This window comes from Sceloporus occidentalis, unplaced genomic scaffold (genome assembly GCF_023333645.1).
Source record: "Sceloporus occidentalis isolate IW3139 unplaced genomic scaffold, rSceOcc1.0.p SCAF_63, whole genome shotgun sequence".
NCBI lineage: Eukaryota > Metazoa > Chordata > Lepidosauria > Squamata > Phrynosomatidae > Sceloporus > Sceloporus occidentalis.
The window spans coordinates 2,174,906-2,196,462 of NW_028317043.1; the positions used below are offsets into that span (position 1 = coordinate 2,174,906).

At 38.1% G+C, this 21,557-nt stretch overlaps 1 protein-coding gene across 1 annotated transcript in view; it reads left to right on the top strand.

Moving 5' to 3' along the window:
* The first annotated feature begins 4,414 nt into the window (after positions 1-4,414).
* Positions 4,415-21,557, top strand: part of LOC149287178 (neuropilin-1-like) — a 73,973-nt gene continuing 56,830 nt past the window's right edge. Inside the window, exons 1-2 of the mRNA XM_089493149.1 lie at positions 4,415-4,436; positions 7,614-7,788. Of these exons, the coding sequence (XP_089349275.1) occupies positions 4,415-4,436; positions 7,614-7,788 (197 nt within the window). The remainder of the gene's footprint in view (positions 4,437-7,613; positions 7,789-21,557) is intronic.

Consider the following 21,557-nt stretch of genomic DNA (forward strand, 5'->3'; position numbering starts at 1 on the left):
TCCTAGCATACCTGGCTGTTGGTTAGATAAATCCCAGTGCTGTTCTAGAACCGCATGTAAATGGGGCTCGGGGAACCTTCCACAGATTTGTTATTGTGCAAATAGAGTGGTATCTGGAAGAGCCAGTGATAAATATCAACAAGTGTTGGATTGTTCTAAAATCAGTTCATGGCCAAGGATTGGACTATCCATAAAGTGGACTAGCCTTGTCTATAAAGGCATTTAATGGAAGCCGCTTTGATTGCCGTATATATATATATGCTTGTCCCATGTCCATATATGTTAGCCCAGTTTATGCTCACGTTCCACTCACTTTCTATCTATACCTGGCCTACAAATCCTTTTAAACAATGTCCTCAATTTATTTTCAGTTGGTACTTCGTAGAGGACAGGACTACAATAACCTACTCCTTTGTGGCTGTAGACCGTTAGCCATCGCTATATGTGTTGCCTGGGCATGTTAGAGCATATATGCTTTTGAGCAACATTCTCAGCAACCACAGCTGATTTAAGTGCTTCCCCTATTGTAGATGCCGATGTTTATAGATATGCTACGTACCAAAATAGTCTAAACATCACATTTTCAAAGTGCCTGTATTGTAAACATCTTAGATGTTTTAGAGCAAATCCTTAACAGTGTTGCTTCCATGCTCTGTTATCTTAAAATACAGCATCTCCCAAAAGAGCAGCGTAAGGTTTAAATCAGGGATCACCACAAGCCTAAGACTCTGTTTATTATTTTTCTTCAAAGTTATATCAACAATTTTAAGTAGGACAAATGGTGGCACTTGTGGTTAGGAACAGTCTTCAGACAGTGGGAGAACTTGACTCAGTTCCCAATTACCAGAAAAAATGTGGACTTTGAAAGAAAAAAAAAAGGATAGTTAACCCTTTCAGAGTCAAAGGGTTGACCACTGCATTCCTTTCTTGCCTTGTGTTTCCAAGATGTGCTCTTGCTCATATCTGTGGCACTCAGGGGGTTACCAAAAACATATGCCTTCTTTTAACACTCCTGGGTTTTATTATCACAGTTCTGAGCAACAATAATATTGTGAATATTACTACTCTTTGTTTGTAAAATGAAAGCCTAGCGTAATGTCTATGTGATTTGATAGTTACAGAGTGGGTTAAAATAACACAACTGACATGAATATAAAATCTGATCTCATGAAAAGTCATGTGGCGAAATGTACAGAAACGCTAAACAATGATGTATTTCATTAACAGATATATAAAAGTATATTAATATTTCTGAACTGCTGAGTTAGCCACAAAACTCAGATCAAATCAAGGAAATCCTGTCATATGCCCCCTCCCTGTGATTAACAAGTAGCCAGATTGTTCTGAGTGTAACTTCATAATGGGGGTGAAAGAATGGCAGGAATGATGGAGGAGCATTTGAAAGGATGTCATGGGGAGGGGTGCCAGGGGGTCATAAATTAGAGAGCTTTCACTCTAGTGACAAACCCCTCCAGATCTTCAGGCAAAGAGTCTATTTACTAAAAAGAGGAGACTCAGACCTTCCAAACTCTGAATAATGCACATGTAATAACTATGACCTCAGTATACAACTTACTCCTATAGTTAAAGTACAAACTGTGACCTTTATCATTATGGGTTGTAAAAGGCTATATAACATGTTACATGGAAATAAAGGTAGATACATTGATAGATAATAGACAGATAGTGGACAAACAGCTGTGCATAAATAATATATGACCACAGAAACTTCCTGGCTTGTTGACAAACACAAAGTGAACTGAGTATCCTGTGTTTTGCTAATATTCTGTCATTTATGCAGATAAATTGTACCTACGAGACTTTGGGGTCTGTCCTAAATGTGAGCCTATGATTTGCAACAATATTTTTCCAGAGCACACGTCTGCCCCCTCTCGGTCGGTCTGGGTAGTGCACACGGTCAGTGTATAGTATTCAGCGCTTCAGTCTGTCACTTAGAGCTATGTCTATGTCCTGCTGTCTGCCCGTGTCCCCCGGAGTGAGGACTCTCAGCTCTTGCCAAATCCCTCTTTTGTTTTCTCAGATCAATCAGTGAGCTACTAGTATACAAAATAAACAACTCACCCCCTAGGCGGTGACATGCCAAGCCAAGGAGGGAAGGAGAGGACAAGAGATGCCCCTGCAGAGTTTGACCCACATCTGTCTCTGTCCTGATCTACCAAGCTTTATACCTCTGGCCCCAAGGTGAAACATCAACTCCCTTCTTAAGAATTGGGGGGATATACAGGGGGATAATTGAAAAGCAGCTGGTTCTTATAACAGCCCCTACACACAGTCATTCCTCACTGAGAAAGAAAACTGAAATAGTGAGTGATCTGCACAGTCATCAAGAAAGGAGCTCTACCTCCCCTCCCTCCCCTGTGATCACCCTCCTCCTCAACTCCTCCTTCTCCTCTCTGGCTTACTGCTTCGTAGACTATACCCTCTCTGCTGATATCACTAGCCTGTTCTTCCCATAGAGGCATTGACTTGTGTGAGCCTCACATCTCTCTCTCTCTCTCTGCTGCTGTGCTTAAGAAAACCTTGATCTTTTTTTTCTTGTGATTTCAATCCCCTTCAAGGATTTGCTACCAGTACAAGCAGAACACACACTGCAAGCAGCAGGTCATAGCTCTACAACTACAGCAACAGGCACACTTTGTGTTAATCACTGACTCACAACCCTATCTTCCATGGCATCTTCATCATAAAAAGGGGGATACAACAACTGCTGCAGGTAAAACAGACTTGTCTCTTTAATAATGCATTAACCCTTTATGTGCCAGGGAGGTGTGACATGTCATCTCCCCACCCCACCTGCACCTTTCATGACATTCCAAGGTGTATATATATATATATATATATATATATATATATATATATATACTCTGTGCAGTCCTCAGCACAGTCTTGTTCACAGTTCTTACGTGCAGAATATTTAAGTGATGATTGTAAATTCTGCATCCTCTTGGCTTCTGTCACCTTGGCACCAAGCTGATATAGTTGTGATAATTTGGTATGTGGTCAAACTAGGCACTTGCCCCTTATGTGTTTCCAGGATATTTTGGTTTGGTTTGTTTTTGTGGTGACACACTAATACACACACAGTTTCCTTATCTTAATCCTGGGGTGTGTGTAATCTTGCTGACAGATCTTTGCTTAGTGAAGTGTTAGGATTTAACAGGATTTCTAAGGTACATACATTAAGAGTGTCATTTGGTAAAACAATGCTGATGTCCTTCTTTTGGTTTTACTTGTATTTTTATAGATTTGTGTAATTTCAGATTCTTGGATTAGGGGGATTTTACAATTGGGGGCTAAACTCAGTATTTCATATAATGGAGCAAGGTGCTAGGAGGGAACTCTGAGTATCTTATTTCTATTAATGAGCTTGTTACCTGATGCGGATGGACTCCCCATGCCTGTCAATTTAATGTGCTTACCTCCTATAAGGGCAGCTCTCAATACTGGGTTGCTGGCCTTTTGGGGTGAGGGCTTGCTTGTTCCCTGTTCAGATGCTGTACCTTAATATTTCTATGATTTAGTAATATCACAAACCCTGGTCAGTGATTTTACACAGAGATACTTGGTGCTTGGATACAGCTGTAGCTGGGTAGATGGGTGGGTGTGAAATCTTTATAGGGGCTGGGTTACCTGTTCCTCCTTCACCATGTATGGGTAACAATTATGTCTGGCACCAAATGAGTTAATGGAAAGGCAGCAATTCTATTTGATTCGTTTTAGATCATAAATCCAGAGGCATTCATCTGCTGTGGAACACTCATGGTGGAACTACTGAGAGGTGCACTTCCACTATATATACATGTTTACATCAACATCTAGCACAGCCCAGCCAGACCCCCTATATAACAAAGAACCTTGAATAGGAAGTGTCCATGTAAAGCTTGTACACAAGTCCTTAGCAGCGGAGAACTGCTATTTCGAAGCCGATCATTAATCATACATAAATATATATATATATATATATATATATATATATATATATACATACATTGTTTTGTCTTTCCTTCCTTATTTCTGTAGGCAAAGAAGAAGGACTCATCTGGCTTCCTTATCAGTTCCTAAACTTGGACTAGGAGAAATATATGTATATGTTATTTATCTAGCTGTTTTTTGCGATGCTAACACAGAACACAGAGGAGATCTGCAAGTGTGGGAAAACATTAAAGGAAACGCAGAACTAAATGACAGGATACAAGACGGAGAAGCAGAACAGTTCCTTCGGTTGTAGGACACAGATTTGGTCGCTTTCCTGGAGCTAAGCTCGGAATACAGGATTTCTGCTGATTGTTTTTTTGGGGGGCTTTTTTGCGATTTTTCAAGATTTTGCTAAAGCTTCAGCCTAAGGATGCATCCCTGGCTGGTCTTCTGCTGGTGCTGGGTCCTGGTTGTCCATATGGCCAGAGCTACAAGGAATGGTGAGTCTTCTAGATCACTCAACAGTAACCCAACCTGTCTAGAGAGAGGGACATCTTGAGTAGCACCTTAGAAGCCCATCTACAAGCCCCGTACTACTCCATTGTACCATTATTACACATTTTTTATATTTAGATATCTAAGTCTTAAAATATGCAAAAAGCCATGAGTTAGAAAATTTGGTTAAGTTCTGGTGTACTCTTATTTAGTTTGGGCTGCGATAAGTGTACATTTTATTGATAGCTCAAGTGTAAATGTTCTTGGGAACTTCAGATTATCCCATATAGATGATAACATAAAATTCTGAGATCATTCAAAACAGTGATACAATGTTTGTATTTAGGAAAGCCCATGTTACATTTTACTAATGTTTACGATTACGATTCTTATCTTACATTTGTTATGAAAACATTCTGCGGAAATGGCCAAATAATTGTATTTTTTTTTAAGAAAAGCTTACATTCACATTAGTTAATGTGATGCTCCTAATATTTTGCGAATCCTAGCCTTAGGGTTTGGATGAACTTATATAGCTAAGATCCTACCCTAAACGCTAGTAGTAGCGCTGAATTAGAACACTATAAGTGCATGTGTACTTTGCGACCGTAGTTTTGTTTGAAAACCGATCAATTCACAAAAACTAAGCCAATTAAACTATATACCCATTACATTTTGAGCAGCTCACTTAAATACTAATATTTAATAACATATCAGCCATTCTGTCATTTTAGATAAAAATATTATTGTGCATTTTTTGGGTAAAAATAGTGAATTTCAGGGTACCTTTTTAAAAGTATTATGTGTAGGATAAGAGTTATTATAAGAGTTATTATAGACAATCAAATACTGCCAAAAGTTAGGACTATTTGTGTATTATAATTAGTATGTTAATGTCACTTTGTTGTTTAGCATGTGTTAAACAGAACTTTATGTTTAACCCTTTAATTCGGCAATATGGACCTTGTTAGGGATCCAAGGGATGAAACCAGCCTTTCCAAATACACTTCTTTATTAAAATGATTAGCCTTATTTAGACCTAATGGTCAGGAGTCGTTGAGAACTGTAGTTATTAGTCTGCTGTGTCTGGCCAAATGTAGCAGAGCCAGTGAGTCTGACATAAGACATTATCTTGTTATAATGACACTTTCTCCAAATGTGCAGATTAAAGAGCACTGGTTCTACAAGGATCCATGTAAACGTTTTCTAAAGTGGCTGGGAATCACCCTGCTTTATGTCAATCTGGTGTAACAGATGCCAGATCCTCTGCTATACTGTTTGGGGGAATAACACTAGCCTATAATGAGACAGTATCATTAACAGATACTGTTCTGTAGTCAGTATTTAGCTACAGACTCTGTTGCATCACTCACGATAAGTTATCGCTAGTATTTCAGCTGATGAGGACTACAATTCTCATTATGCTTTAAGTGATCTTTTAAATTAAGAAAATGTCCACAAGGTGGACAGGCATCCACCATGAGTAGTTTAGTCCACATCATATATGTGGTTACCCTTCTCAGAAGAGAAAGGTATCATTGGAAATCCCTTTTTATTTATCCAAATAAATGTAATTTTCATTATCCAGCCTACCTGTGTTTTTACGACTCTATCCAAAACCTAGTGTTTTTGGAAGCATTGGCTTAAATTAAGTCTTTTTTTTTTTAATTTATGGTAAAATGAATCTGGAGTGATGGAAACGCTATGCATTTTTGATGTGCAATTCTTTCATTTCCAATTGACCTGTTTTCCTGTAATAAAAAATCAGTACATTTAGAAATCCATGCTGAGATCCAGGAATGTTATTTCCCTTCCACGGGGAATCTATTAAGGAACAGGGTAACATTCTAGCCACTTCATTAATGAAACAAGCCATGTGCGGTTGTGGCTGCCTCATATGTTTACCTTATCCACCCCAGTGTATAAAGAGGCTCACAACACAAATAGGGGAGGCAAAGCAGGCAGATCTAGTGTGTACTGGACAGCATTAGTGATTACACTGTTTCTCAGTACATCCACTTCCCAACATGGCTGTTATCCTTTGTGGCATTCATTTTCAGCTACCTAGATATCTTCTTTATGTAGTTAAGTCACCAAAGGCAGATTTGCAACCCAAGTGAGCTTCTGCTTCAGGAACAGCTTGGCTGTCCCTGTATAATGTATAGTTACAATGAGATTTCTCTAAAGTCTCTTCAACCATTAAATTTATGGCCAGCTCAACCCTGCCTGCTAGAGAAACCTACCAGTGTTGGCACTTCATAATGAATAGCGAAGTGGAGGAGTAGAAAACACAACTCACCTGGAAACTCTCCCTTTAGTGAATAAACCCTATGCCTCCCTATCACCTTTCCCCCACTTAGTTTGCACACAAATAGCCCATTTTCTAAAACCTCACTACATTTTGCCAACCTCCCATTGTACCATTCTACCCCTCACCAACACTCACTGTATTACTGTCACATTGTACTACACCTTGACTCCCTCCCAGTTTGCTCCCACTTTCTCCCATTTGCTCTGCCTGGGTTACCCACCACTGTTTTCTACTTAATGCAAGGGCAGCAAACTCTCCCTTTTCACTTTGATCTGTTAAACTCAACTCTTTATCTTTTTCTGCACCACTAAATGTACTTAAATCTTGTCTAGTCTGTGCTCAAAGGGAACATATAGCTTCACATTTCTTAGATTTATGGGGCAATGAAACAAAAGCTCCCTTGGCTTTGAGCAAAAACAGGCACTGATAGCAAATGACCCAGGAATGGCTTATCATTTAAAGACATTGCAGGGGGGTAGACAACATCTTTTAGTCTCTAGCCACTTAAATGTGTTACTTAATAAGATTATACTACTCAACAATAATCAGGAGTCTCTGAAGAGCCCATGGGACACGTTCAATGCCCATTCTGCAGATTTAATGTTACTAAAGCTGCCATCTCTTTTTAGGAAATGAATCCTTATTAACATGTAGAGTATGTTAATTCAGATCACACATTCCAATTAAAGCCAAGAACCAGTTTCATCAAATGTGAGATTCAGTGCTACAGTCTTACAACTGACACTTGGATATATTAAAAGTTAGCTATTTCTTTGTGAAAAGGGCTTAGAAACAAGAGTGGAACATTCTTTAAATAGAAAAATAATGACCAAGTGATTGTACTTATAAATGTTTCTTTGTTTCAATACAGATAAATGTGGAGATACTATTAGGATCACAAATCCTAGCTACCTTACTTCTCCTGGATATCCAAATTCCTATCACCCATCTGAAAAATGTGAATGGCTAATACAGGCCCCAGAACAATACCAGAGAATATTGATCAACTTCAACCCCCACTTTGATTTGGAAGACAGAGAGTGCAAGTAAGTGTTATTTTATGTAAAGTCGGGAGCGCCACCTACTGGCCACAAAATACAAGGTGTGCTGGTATAGATCTTAAGCATCAGCCTTGCTGAATAGTATTGTGTGTGTGTCATTGTCAGACTTATGATCAATTGGGGATTGAAACCCATGTCAGATCATTTGTCCAAGGCTGTGATATTAAATCTAAATGTTCTGTTAGCTCAAACTGAAGTGTGTTAATGTTATCCATCTTAACAACGTCTTGCCTGGTTTCCATCTAATATATTGACTTGTTCCCATTCATTCCTCAAAAACATTTTTTAGCAGAGAGCTGTAGAGGAAGCTTAATGACATTGCTTTGACATATGCAGTCCCGCTGGCTCCTTAAATATGCTGCTCTGAATAGTGATTTAGACTTTCAAAATATTTCATTTGAGTTCAATCTGTTGCTATTTACTTTTAGGGAAACGGCTTAGCCATTTGGAGTGCTGAGGGGCTAAGCAAAACTATGAACATGTCATTGATTCCTTTTGTAGATTTTATTTGTAGAATCCATAACAAGCCTTTTTTTTCCATTTTAATGATTTTATTCATAAATAATAAAGATAACTTTGTCTTGCCCCCATGAACTTACCTTGTGCCAACTATAATTGGCAGTTGCCCCCTTTGGTTATTTAAAAAGGCAACCTTGCTGAATCATCAGCCTCCCCAAAGGCTAATTATTCCCCCCCCCCAATAGGTAGGTGGTATTTTTTGTTCTTCTGACAGATAAAAGGGGAAACTGCGAGACAATGTAACAAAAAATGATAATGTAATATATTTAAATGGGGGGCATGTGCTGCCTGTCTTATGAAACTCATCTAGTTTGGTATTCATAGTGGGAAAGGGATCAGGCAATTCATTGTGTATATTGATCTAGTCAGGTATCTTGTAGTGTCTGATTTCATTAGGAAGAACGCTATCCCCAGCTTGCAGGTATAATAAATCTAGTTCCATCACAGCAAAGGCATGGATTGAGTCTCTGGTGGCTGCATGTGCTAGATTGCTTTATGTTCTTTTACTTGTTAGTGATTTGCATAATTTAATGTTGGAAGAGGATCTGATAGTTCTATACATATTTAGATATTATGTTTTTTTGTATTATTCTACAAAGAGAGTAGGACCAAAACAAGAAATTAGATGGCTTTTTATATATTTTTTTATGCCTTGCCATATCACTTTGTTAGCCCCTCAGTAGGACTTGATGAAGCGTTATCTAGCTGTGTTTTTTGTGGGCAAATAAAGTTTGTGGTATTTGGGAATAAATGGTGGAAAGATCTACTTTGGTACTTGAACCTGGAACTGCTATATCTGAGTAAGAATCTAGCCCTGCTAATAGGATCTCACTTGTCCATACAAGAGAGAAGAACTGTTACAGATGTGGACAGATTGTCATTGTATTTCTTTTTGGTGGAGATTGTTTGGTGCCCCCTATCTCCTGTAGTTTTAATAAATGGCTATGCACAAAACCATGTTTCACATGAACATATGTAACTGATGTAGCATCAGTTCTGATTCTTATAAGTCACAATATAAAAGAAAATGTGACTTAAAATAGGAAAACACATGTATTTTAACCATTTGATTTCTACAACCAGTTGCAGGCTTCACTTATGTTGGTGTAAATGGTTTGAGAAGACTGATTTAGTGTAACTTATACTTCTTTAATGGATTGTTATAGCACAATCATTGATGACAATGAATCCTAATGAGTGCAACCATTGAGAAATAAAGCAACCCTCTTGTGTAGTCTTGATATGCGTCAGTGATCATAAACAGTTGGAAAATAGTCATGGACGTATTTACTCTAGTGTATAAGAGCCACAGTGACTCACTGTAAAGTAGCACGTTATAGTCCTGGCACACATGGAAATTCCACCGAATTCTGTACTAGGGCTGTAATTAGTTCCAGCAGATCATTATTCACCATATGAGTTAATTCAGCCATAAACCAAATCTGTGCCTAGTTAAATAAAAGAAAAACTAAAATGAATGAGTTGCATTTTTGTTGTTAGTAACAGTATGACTGTATGGTTAACTTCTTACTTTTTCCACCTCCTGGGTACTCGTGAAATTTTAAGGACACATATACGAGGTCTCGAACTCTTTAAAAATGTTGCAACTAGATTTATTTCAACACCAGTGTGTAGAATAATCTGGACCTGTTGCATCACTTACACAATGAGCAGTTCTTGGTGACCATTATGTCTAGTAAGAGGTATTGAAGATGCTGGTCCTTAAAATACTACAATAAGATGTCGGGTCACAAAGGTGTTTGAGTCGTATTCCACTTCCAGACTAAAACTTGTAAAAAAAATTTGAGCAGCTCTTGCATTTTATTGGATTGTCTCTAGTTGAATTCTCCTTGAGATACCTTTCTCACCTCCCTGATCTTGTTAGTGAGTGTATCCTGATCTGAAGTACTTGAGAAAGGCAAAACAGCACTGATCTGTTAGTTATTAATCCCCAAAAGTTTATGATTAACCTCGCTGGCTGCTTGCCCCATAGCAAAACATGACTACATTTATGAAGGCAGTAAAATTGGGGGGTCTGTGTGGACAGGCCATTCTTCGACTCAATTGCTTGGCACAACAATTCCTGTTGTGCTGAACTTGTATCCCACAGCATGTGGTTTGCCAAAGGACACCCATGGCTGCCTATGAACGATGGGTTACCAGCGGTGTTATGTTTTGCAGCTAATGGTTTGTCGGGCAGCCACATCTGGTGCTGAAAGAGTTAATCAGCCGGAATTCTTGAAATTCAGGTCCCTGTTCAAATTGCTACTTTTCCGTCATGCTCCTTTGTAGAATGTGAACAAGCAGCTGGTAGTAATGAACTGAAGGCCTAATCTAAAGCAAAGCAAAAGGTATCACTGACATTAAGTAAACATTGGACAAAGTGATGTCATGGTAAAGATAACAGCGGATTTCATTATCTAACACATTGGAAAGTGGCCTGAAGTTTCTTGCTCCTGTGGACAAACATTGCTTTTTTTTTTTTAATTCCTCCCGTGGAAGATAATGTCATCCTTTCCGCTCCTAGTCTCTAACCGTGGGATGTTAGTATATTACTTTAGGATGGCTTTGGGGCAGAACAATTCCTGGGTTAATCATTACAATTGCCCTCAGGGGGCTTGATCTAAATTCAAAGCTGGGGAAATGATTTTATAGTTTTCCCCCCTCCAGTAACAACAAATTGCTGTGTTTGAAACGTGATACATTTTGTTACATGGGGATCTGTGAGACAGCAGAGTAAATTGTAGTAAAAAGTAGGCTGTCACCATATGTGGTTTATTTATTAAAGGCTTAATGTTAGAGTCGCCAGTATGCGATGTTATTTAAGAACACGTGTCGCAGCCTGTAATTTATTTAACATTTGTATAGAACCAGCAATTATTAATTAAAAGCTTCAATCTTTGAATGATTTTAATGTCACTTTTAATCTTATTGTTTGGCAGCAAACAGTAACATTAGTCCTCTGGCTAAATTCTTTCTCTGCTGCCTATGTATGCCTACTGGTCATTAGCATTGGTCGTTGTAGGACAGAATTCCATAAAATCCATTAAATGAACATATATATATCTATATATATATATACTTGGCAGGCCATTGTTTCATGACCTATCGGACATCTGGCTTGACCACGACGTGGCTCATGCCCTGTTAGAGCCAACTTGTACTCCTCTAAAACACTTACAATATTCTCCACCTTCTACTATATAAAGATAATCGAAAGTTTATGATAGAACTTCTTCCAAGAATTTTCATGGAGGTAAAATGTCTGTTTATGGTCCTAGGTATGCAAGTCACTAATAACAGGGTTAAATTGTAGCAACGTCATGGAAAATTATTTGGCAGCTATTCCATATAAAACTATAGAAAGTAATATTATTTATAATAATAATAATAATAATAATATGTCCGGTCTGCCTTGGGATTGACATGTGCCATCTAAAAAAAAAAAAAAAATTTCTCTAAGTGTAAGAATGATCTGTTATTAAGTAATGAATTCCAGAAGGTGTCACATGGTATGCGTTTCATTTACTTGTGGCTGAGTAATGCTTCTTTTTTAAGACATCTCTGTGCCCGAATCATAAACCTACTAATTACATGCTCATAGTCTAGGATACACAAGGCGTCGTTCTAGGCAGCGCTCGTAGGGTTAAGGCCGATTGCTAAATTTAGCATGGTGAGATTCACACATTCTGCAGCAGCGAACACAGAATCTAATGGGGTTGAACATATAGCACGTTTCTGTTTGATCACGAAAGGGCGCTGTCTAGCACGTAGCCACGCCGTGGATATTCTGAAGAGAGCCATCGAAGAGACTCTGCTTTAAAACACCCCCGTTTATTATCACATATTTCTCATACTCTGTTGCTGACACAATGGGAGAACATTAGTTCTAGACAATTACCTCCCAGGCTCGCGAATTAACACATTTTAATATGCACAGTAAGAATAAGTGAGAAATTCTATATTTAGGTTACTTTGTTGAACCGTGTTTCCCAAATAATGATAAGGAAATGGTTAAATGATTTTGGAACAGCGGGAGGGGGGGAGGGTTATGTATAAAAAGTGATTCTGATGCGGTTTCAAAAGTGGTCTTATCACCATAGCAACCAATGGAATGGTCTAATCAGGGAGATTTCATTGGTTACTATAAGGATACAACTGCTTTTTTAATTGGCCATTTTCTATATAACCCCTTAATATATTTAATATATAACTTTTCTCTAGCACACTGGACACTTACTTTGATGTGTACAGATATCGATCAATGGGAATGTCATAACTAAAGCCATGTTATCATTTCACCAAAACGTTACCATCCAATTGACAGATTCAGCAGGTTACTAAACATTTGGGGTCCCCTCAGTAGCCCTGGAGGCTAGAAACATAGAATTTAAAAGCAGAGAGAATGACTCCGCTCATCTCGTCTGCACATTTTACTCAAATCTTAATCAGTCGTTGGTCTCGTCTTAGATTCAGGAGCCATACGACTATCCCATACATGTCTAATACCCTCACTGTGTTAACCTCTGCCAGTTCTGCTGGGAGGCTACTCCACTCATCTGCCACCTTCTAGTGAGTTGCTTCTTGGGCACAAACAATTATAACAATTACCTTCTCTATACAATATATTATTATTTCAGTAAAGTGTCAAAATGGTCCTCGGGTTCCATTGAAACCCAGCCCTAGTAGCCCTAATGGATCTACTAGCTGTAACTAAATCACCCCTTCCTCCACTCAAAATGCCATCATAAATAAAGTAGGAATAACGTAAATACAGCATCGAGTATTATTTACAACAAACATATATATCACTTCTCTTGTACATAATATGTGTAGAATAATGACAAATGACCCAATACATTCCAATCAATTTTAATTACGCCAACATGATTGGCTTTACATTAATAATCTCTAACTATATACTCTTCCAAACATCTGGTTAGTTCAAAGAACAATCCTTTTCACTGGCGTATGTTACATGGAACTGTAGATCCTTTTCAATAAGCACTGTCTAATTTATGAGATTATAGTCAGGAAGCCTAAATGCCATTTTGTAACTGATAGAACTGTCTGAGAGTTGGATTTAATGTTGAAGGTAATGACGATGTTACAATGCTCTGCGAATTGTTAAAAAGAATCAACATAAAATATACCGTCGTTAAGTATTAACCATAATTCACTTAATAGGAGGGTTGAGAACACTGAGAATGCACCAAAGGCTATAATTTCCTACAGCTATCTTAGAACAACAGGAAAATGTCTCGTAGTTGATGCTGGGATTGTGCAATAACGGAGAAATGTGTCTGGGTAACCCTGTTTCACAATCTTACTGTTTTCTAGAGAGAAATTACTCTTTTATTGTATAGCGTGGCGGTTTGCTATGTAGATTATTATTATTATTATTAGGATTTGAATTTGGGTTGACATAATGTAGCCTTATGGTTTATTTGCCATCACTATGTGGTTAAGAGTAATGATTTACAATCATATCCATTTAATTCAGGTTTAAAAAAAAATAAATATATATATATATATATATATATATATAAATATATGTGGAGTGAGAGTTTTGCATGGTACATTATATCTGTTCAGTGTTATTGATATATATGTTGTATCCTTGATCTAACCGTCGTAGAATAAATCAAAGAATAAGGAGAAGTAAAGCTGAAGTTTAAATCTTGCTTTTGGCTCCTAATACCCTTTCCGCCGACCCCGCAAGTTGCTTTGTATTTTGCAGGCTTAATATTTCCCGTAAACACATAGCGGAAATCCCATCCCTTAACTTTTGTTTATTTTTCCCATGTTTCACATTCTGGCCGGCCGACAAAAATAACAAAGATTGCGTCGTCGCTGGGTAGATATACTTTATAGAAAGATTGCTTCCATTTGTTATGCAAATTTTTTTCTTTTGAGAATACTGTTTAAAAAGTAAAAAAAAAAAAAAAAAAGAAAACTCTTTTAGGTTTGACAGTGATTAAACGTACAGTGTTGTGTTACAGAGGCAGAGACCTGTGGAACGTGCAAACGGCTGGAGCTAATGCACCGTTACGAGCGCGTTGGGTCACGCGATACAATGAGCCAGACACAGGTCTATATAAAGGTAGATCATTCCCGAGAGCTGCTGTAATGTCCAATCCGAATGACATTAAAAGGCAGTCAGACAAAGGACACAAACCGGGTTTATGGCCTGTACCGGCTCTAATGTTGGATTATTACCCATTTCTCAAGGCTCTTTTTCAATAAACACGTATATAGTAATTAGATGAAAAGCACAATAAACACACATTAGCATGCTTTTCCATAGCGTAGTACCTGGGGTTATTATAGTCGGTGAAGTGAAAAAAAAAGGACTTTACATCGATACGACTTCCACTATTGAGTTATTAGCTCTTAATGACCCCTCGTTTCTCCACCCTCTGCAAACACATTGTTTTGTGTGCGTGGAACCTATATGCGTTTGTTTGTTTCATCCTGAAAAGTCTTGTTAGTGTGGGAAGCGACATCGCTTGAGGCCAAGGCCAGAGTCCTCCGTAGGAGGGTATGACCTCAAATTGATGCGAGAAAATGGGTATTTAAGGTGAAAATGGATTTTAGGGAGCTGAGATTTTATGTATCTGCGCTCTAAGTGTTTATATGTCCCTTTCAGGGGCAAAAACGACATAAGATCTAATCACTAATAAAGGAGCTTGAAGGAGAGATGACCGTCTCAACTCACGGATATCACAATGCATTATCAAGGGCAAACCTAACCAAGAAAGGCTCAGTTGGCCCTGCATAATGCAAAGATAATGTGGGAGACCTCAAATTTCCTTCACTGATTTAACCATGCATTATACAGGGCCAGCTCAGCCCTTCATACAGGAGTGTCTCACTACGGTTTGTGAGACAAAAATATTTGGAAGTTGCATGACTTAATCTCACGGGGAGTTCTACTAAGAAAACATTGCACAGAGTAGTCCGATTCCTTCCATTCTGCTCTCGTGAAGGGTCCAAGAGACAAAAAAAATATAAAATTGCACAAATTACTTTGTTTAATAGGTCACAGAAATACATAGCGGACTGCCTTTACAAAAACAGCTGTTGGCTGCTTATAGAAGGCAGAATTCACAATATATACAGTACATTACCATTCAATTGGCCTTTTAAACTTAAACTTGGATTAGTGAAGACTGTGCCATTGGAACACAGGAGTGATGGGAGTGATAAAGGGCCATTGGAACACAGGAGTGATGGGAGTGATAAAGGGCAGTTGGAACACAGGAGTGATGGGAGTGATAAAGGGCCATTGGAACACAGGGGCGATGGGAGTGATAAAAGTTGCGTCCTTTTTAAAGGGTTTTTAGTGTAGATCAGGATAGATGTAACATAATGTTCTAGATACAGTAGCTCAATATAAGTTAGTTTATAAGTAACCAGATATCCAGTCTCAGGGAACTTTAGCCAAATGTAGCAGCAGGACAAGCTCTGTGTTTCTACTCAGTTCTGGGGATTACATTAAGGCACTCTATTTTTGGAAGTTTACAGCCAGTACGTGGAATCTTAAACTCCCCGCGTGGATGTTAAAGCCACACTTCAAAGAGGGGATCAGGAGGAAGACTTGTTAGAGTACACTGTCAGATAGCTGCCCTCGCTGGGGAGAGCATGTTGGCTCACCACTTTTAAACTACTTTGGTTGTGAATGTGATCGCTCAAGAGCTGTTTAGCAAGATTTAAGGCTGTGGTACAGTTTAAATAACTAGTAACGGAAACAGTACAATAAAATATAGTGTCTGGTGGATTTAGATTTTTGGAAATCTAATGTTTTAAATGGGGAACATGTGTTATATTTTACTCTTTGACCCTCATATGGGAAAAGGGAAATTGACCGACGTAAGCAGAGATAGGGAACCAGTGACATTCTAGCTCTCTTGGGCTACAACCACAACCATGGTTAGCTGAGCAAGATGAGACTTGTGGGCCCCTTTGTATGTGTATTGAGGATTTTGAAAATTATGGTCATGAAAAAGTAAAGCACTGACAATTTTAAGTTAAAATCAAGCACTAATGTGATCCATGACACAGTTTGGGATGTTATTTTGTTTCTTTGAAGTCTCTCGAGAGGACGTGTTTCTGGACGTTGATGGATAGATGTCAGTTTTTAAGGTCTTTGTGGGAAATAATTAAGGACCATTCAAAGGCTTGGGATATTAATGAAGGGAATGCAAGGTTGTCCCACGTGTATTGTTTCTTTTTAACTTAATTAGTTGCAGTCTGTCAAGGAACCTCTGATCTGATGTATAATGATACAATTCCCTTTGAACTTAGAAAACAGGTTATCGCTCCCTTAACACTCCTGATACTTTTTGGGGCTGTAAATAGAAAAAAAAACATTAATAGCTTTTGTGGTATTGATCCCTTTGGAATGTTACAAGAACCCAGCCCAAGCTCATTAGGTCTAATGCAGGTTAGAGGCAGCCTTTTCACTGGACCAAAGGGTCAACAGCCCAAGAACCCAAGCAATTTCTTGGACTGATTACAGAGCCTTCAGTATGTTATCCTAGTAAGAGTAAGTGAAGCTGATACAGTAAGTGTGTTAAGGGAGAAGAATGAAACTGACCTTGGTTCTACCACTAAATGATCACAAGCTCTTGGAAGAACCTCGAAGAACCAAAAGAACCAAAGGAACCTTGGTCCATTTATAGTCTGCTCATGGATGCATTAGGAAATAGCAATGCAATTATTTATACCCATCACACAAAATTAAACTCATCTACATACTGTTTTTGCCTAGGGTCCAATTGGCATTGATGAAAGCTTTGAGTATACCCCCCCCAGGCAATTAAACAGTTAACCAGGGCAACTGAAATATATTCAAACAATTTCCCCATTTTGCAATTGGCAGCAGTTGTCACTGTGATTGATCCTCATCCTCTTCAAAGTAAGAAAAGGTCTCATAAGGTTAATTGAGCAGACAATGGATAAAGCCATTTGAACTGTAAAAATTTCACTTTTCTTTCTTTGACATCAGTAGGGATTTTAAATGTCTTTTTTTCATCAGGTTTTCAATGCTTTGTCTCTCTGTAAAGTACAAAGTATACCTTATAACAGAATATTTCAATACTTTATTTCTGGTTCTTTACTATAAAAATGTATTTCAACCAATAGAATAGCAGAGAGCGTGATATACAAATATATATTTTACAGTTCTATGCATTAAATTAACTTTTTTTTTCTTGTGGATTAAAATAAGCATAAGAATAAAATATACATGCATTAACACCCACCTTATGTGTGTGCCATATGGAAAGGTATTAGGGATTTGCATCATTGTCTCTCCCCATTAATGTATCTAGTCCTTGTTTTTAAATTGCTACTTGGTTCGGGTTATAACATTTGTAAGGATTAGATTATGATTAGATGATGCTGGCTCTGCCACAGGCTGCGACCAACCTCAACTTCCATAAAGTATCTCTAAAACAATTACACTGATTGTCAAACAAAAAAACACAATCTATATGTAGTTTTAATGAATTAATTTAGTTTTGCTAAAGGCTGTCATGATGAATGTTCTCCTTTATGATTCCAAAGGGTCATCAGCAGGGTAACGAATAAGACCTCTCCTTTCCTTGCAATCTTCAACGTCATTTAGAGAGACGTATAATGTGTGCTGCGGCCTCTGACTTATCCCCTCTTGTCTATGGGGCACTTTATAATTCTCTTTCAAAACCTTGTTAATGGAACTATGTTTTTCCAACTTCAGTTTCTAGCTACAGATCTCAAGTCCCGATCCGTGTAACCTATTTTTAAGTTCATCTGAAATGGTAACCGATTGTTACGAAAGACGACAAAAATGCTAGGTGAGAGACACAAACAAACAGACAAAAACAGGATAAACCGCCAAGGCGCTTAAGCATATTTTTCTTATTGATCCCATACTTCTGGAAAATATTTCATACTGTTCTCTGTATGACTTCCTGGCCTATTTGAAGCAGAGAACTCAGCAGGGGCTTCCCATGAAAAGGGAAAGATCATATAATGTGAGTACGAGGTAGGAGTGAAAACACAGGAGGACTATCTAAAGGAGCCGCACATTGTCTTCTCTAGAAATTCAATATATTGTGGAGTTAGGGGGTACGTGTGAAAATCAGATGGCTGCAATGCGAGGCAGGAGCTGTTCTTGAATTATATGCGGCTCTGCTCGTAATTTGCTTGTTTTAAGACGTTTAAGACTCTCCCGAAGAGGATACAATGGTGGTTGTGGTAGATGTTAGCGCCAAGGATAGGTAGGACTTTTATACCATTTAAATACAAATTTATTGAAGATATAATTAATATAATATATATAAAATACAAATATAATTAAAGATTGATATCCACAGAAATTCTTCAACTCAGGTATATATTGATATAAAGATTGCAGATGACCAACGCGTTTCGCCGGGGGCTTCTTCAGAGGTATATGAAGGACATATAAGTGAATGCTCATTGTGGTTCTTAAAGTTGAGAAGAAGGGAATGATTGATCCCTCAATGAATGAGTTCAGATCCAAATGGCGGAATTTTCATAATCGTTGCTTGCATGGCTAATGCTCCTGGAGTGGTGTAGAGTAGGTGAGGTTCCGGACGCCAGTCTAGCTTTTGCTCGCTGATGTGTAGTCTCTTTCTGTGTTTGTGTGTGAGGAGCTGTCACGTTGCAGCAGGATGAGTCTTGTTCTGCTTTGAAATATGTTTCCAGAAGTGAAATGTTCCAGTTCAGTAACTCTCCCAGATAGCAGTGACACGTTCTAATTGTGCATGACATGCGATACTGTACCCGAGTCAGAAAGATAAAGCAGAGCCGACTTACTCCATAGTAATACCAATTATTTTCCCTTATGTTATAAAGCAGCCATATTAGCATCATTATCTGCTGATTTCGGTGCTTGCGTTGGTCATTCTAAAAATGTAACATATTAAATAATTAAAATGGATGAACCTGAATTCTCATTATGTCACTGCTGTCATCTGTCTAAAAATCTTCCAAATGCTGTTTTTGTGTGCTTTTTTGGAAAAAAAAAATATTCCCATCTGAGCTGGCAGCTGGTTTGTCACATTTAAACAAATTAAAGCTCTCAACAAAAAGGAGAGTTTGTAAGTGAACCACTTAATTGTGTTCTATTTAAAGGCATAGACCGTTTCAGGCAGGATGTTCTAGCTATACATCTAGCAAATGTATAGATCAAATTGACTTTTAACCTTTTGTTTTGTCCCTCCGAAGTGAGGACAGAATTATAATTCCCTTTATGGGATAATGAAATGACCACAGTTGAGTAATTATACTCTATTTCTTTATATATGCCCAATTTGGAAAATGCAACCTATAATCAAAGCTTCACCAAACTTACTGAAAATCTGATTTATATTTCCAAACTCAGACCCATATTATTATCACAATGGGTTATAATCATACAATTACACTGTGAACGTCTATAAACCAGAAAGTGTTGTATTTGAATTTTAACATCACTTTTCTTTTTTTTTGCAATATCATGGAAGAGATTTCTAAACCCAAAAGCAAGAGGGTGGTAGATTAATGGAACAGCTTCCCAGCAGAAGTGGTAGAGGTTAACATAGTAAGGGGACTTAAACCAAGGACTGATTGCGGTTTGAGTCTTTACATCAGGATAAGTGGGCGACTAGATGGACTGAATGCTTCTTATCTGCCATCAAATTCTATGTCTCTATGTAGAAGTCCTTCTGAATCTAGTTAACGCCTCATTCACATTGGACAAATGAAGTGTTTAATATTTTCCCTCCTGAGGATGGCTAGACACTCATAGTATTAGTATTTAATATTTTTTCTTCCTCCTTATGAAGATGAAGTGCTGCGGGCCACCGATAGATAATTAAATGCATTGACTGGCCAATGAATCCCCAGAATTGTTAGACAATAACTTGAGGTTTATTCAAGGTTTATTGGCCACCTCTGAGAAGCTCTATACGCTATTAAAGAGATATTAAACTGGATTGCTTTTATGTACTATTGTAATAAGTACAATTTCCATTAATAAAAGTGTTTTAACCCTTTAAAACATGCTATGAGATCCAAGGTAACAAAGTATTTTTTAGGAATCAACCCAGGAAATTAGATTTATTACTTTTTTATTTTGTTTATTATTTTTTATTATTTTTTTTTTTACTCTTCTCAAGTTAAAATTATTCCCTACAGTAATTTATTTCACATTCTTATTGTATGAATGATGTTGGGTGTTTTTTAATCTCCGTCTGGGCCCGTTAAATTTTGGCAGATGGCAAACATTCAATCTTCTGAAGATAATTAACATGTTTCCTTTTATTTCTAAAAATCTATGTGTACTTGAGCAAATGTATTTAATGTCTGACAGCTGTTTCAGATATTTCATGGCTACAGGTAAAGCGAGTGAAGGAAAATCACTACCGAAGAAGGCTCAGTGTGAAATAAACCGAATTAAAGGGACACTCGAGTGTCCCAGGCAGCCTTTTAGACATGGAGTGCATATTAAAGTACTTTGTAAGGACTTTAATATTCATTCTTTACACCAGTCAAAAATATAAGATAAATGACTTACCTTTAATAGAAGCTGCAGCTTCAGAGCTGCAGCAGAGTACCTCCTGCTTTGTATGGCGTGTGGTGCCACTGATTGACTGCTTGAAGCAGCATCTGAAGACAGAATGGCATAGGATAAAATGTATACTATCCTTGCGTGGATTTTTCCTCATCGAGGGGGTCTCGAGGGGGTCTCTGATAGCAACAGCTGAAAGGCAGGGAACAGACAACACAAAAAATGTTCAAATCATTATGGTCATATGTTTGAAGGGCAAACGAATTATACAGTTTTTTTTTAGTCAAACAGCTAATTATATTTGTGTAATTTAGAAATGGCGTGCTGGAATGCTGCGCATGGAACAGGATTTTGGTACAAATCACCCATCATTAGCAAGTTAGGATAATGTGAAACATATGCTGTGCGGGCAGCGGTTCAGATGACTGTGTGCATCACCGCGACCTCGACAAGATTTTAACTATACACAGGTGGGAGTGTGACATCGGGTGCCCGTATACCGTAGACCGGTGTCAATGAGGTGCAAACTAGATTCAGGAGGGCTTTGCGAGGCTTTGTCTCTGTTATTACTGGAAAAGCCCGCCAGGATGAGAGAGGTATGCATGTCAGATGTGGTTTGCGGTGAAGAGTCTGCTTCTAATTTATAAACCAACCTTGACTTGTACAAATGGGT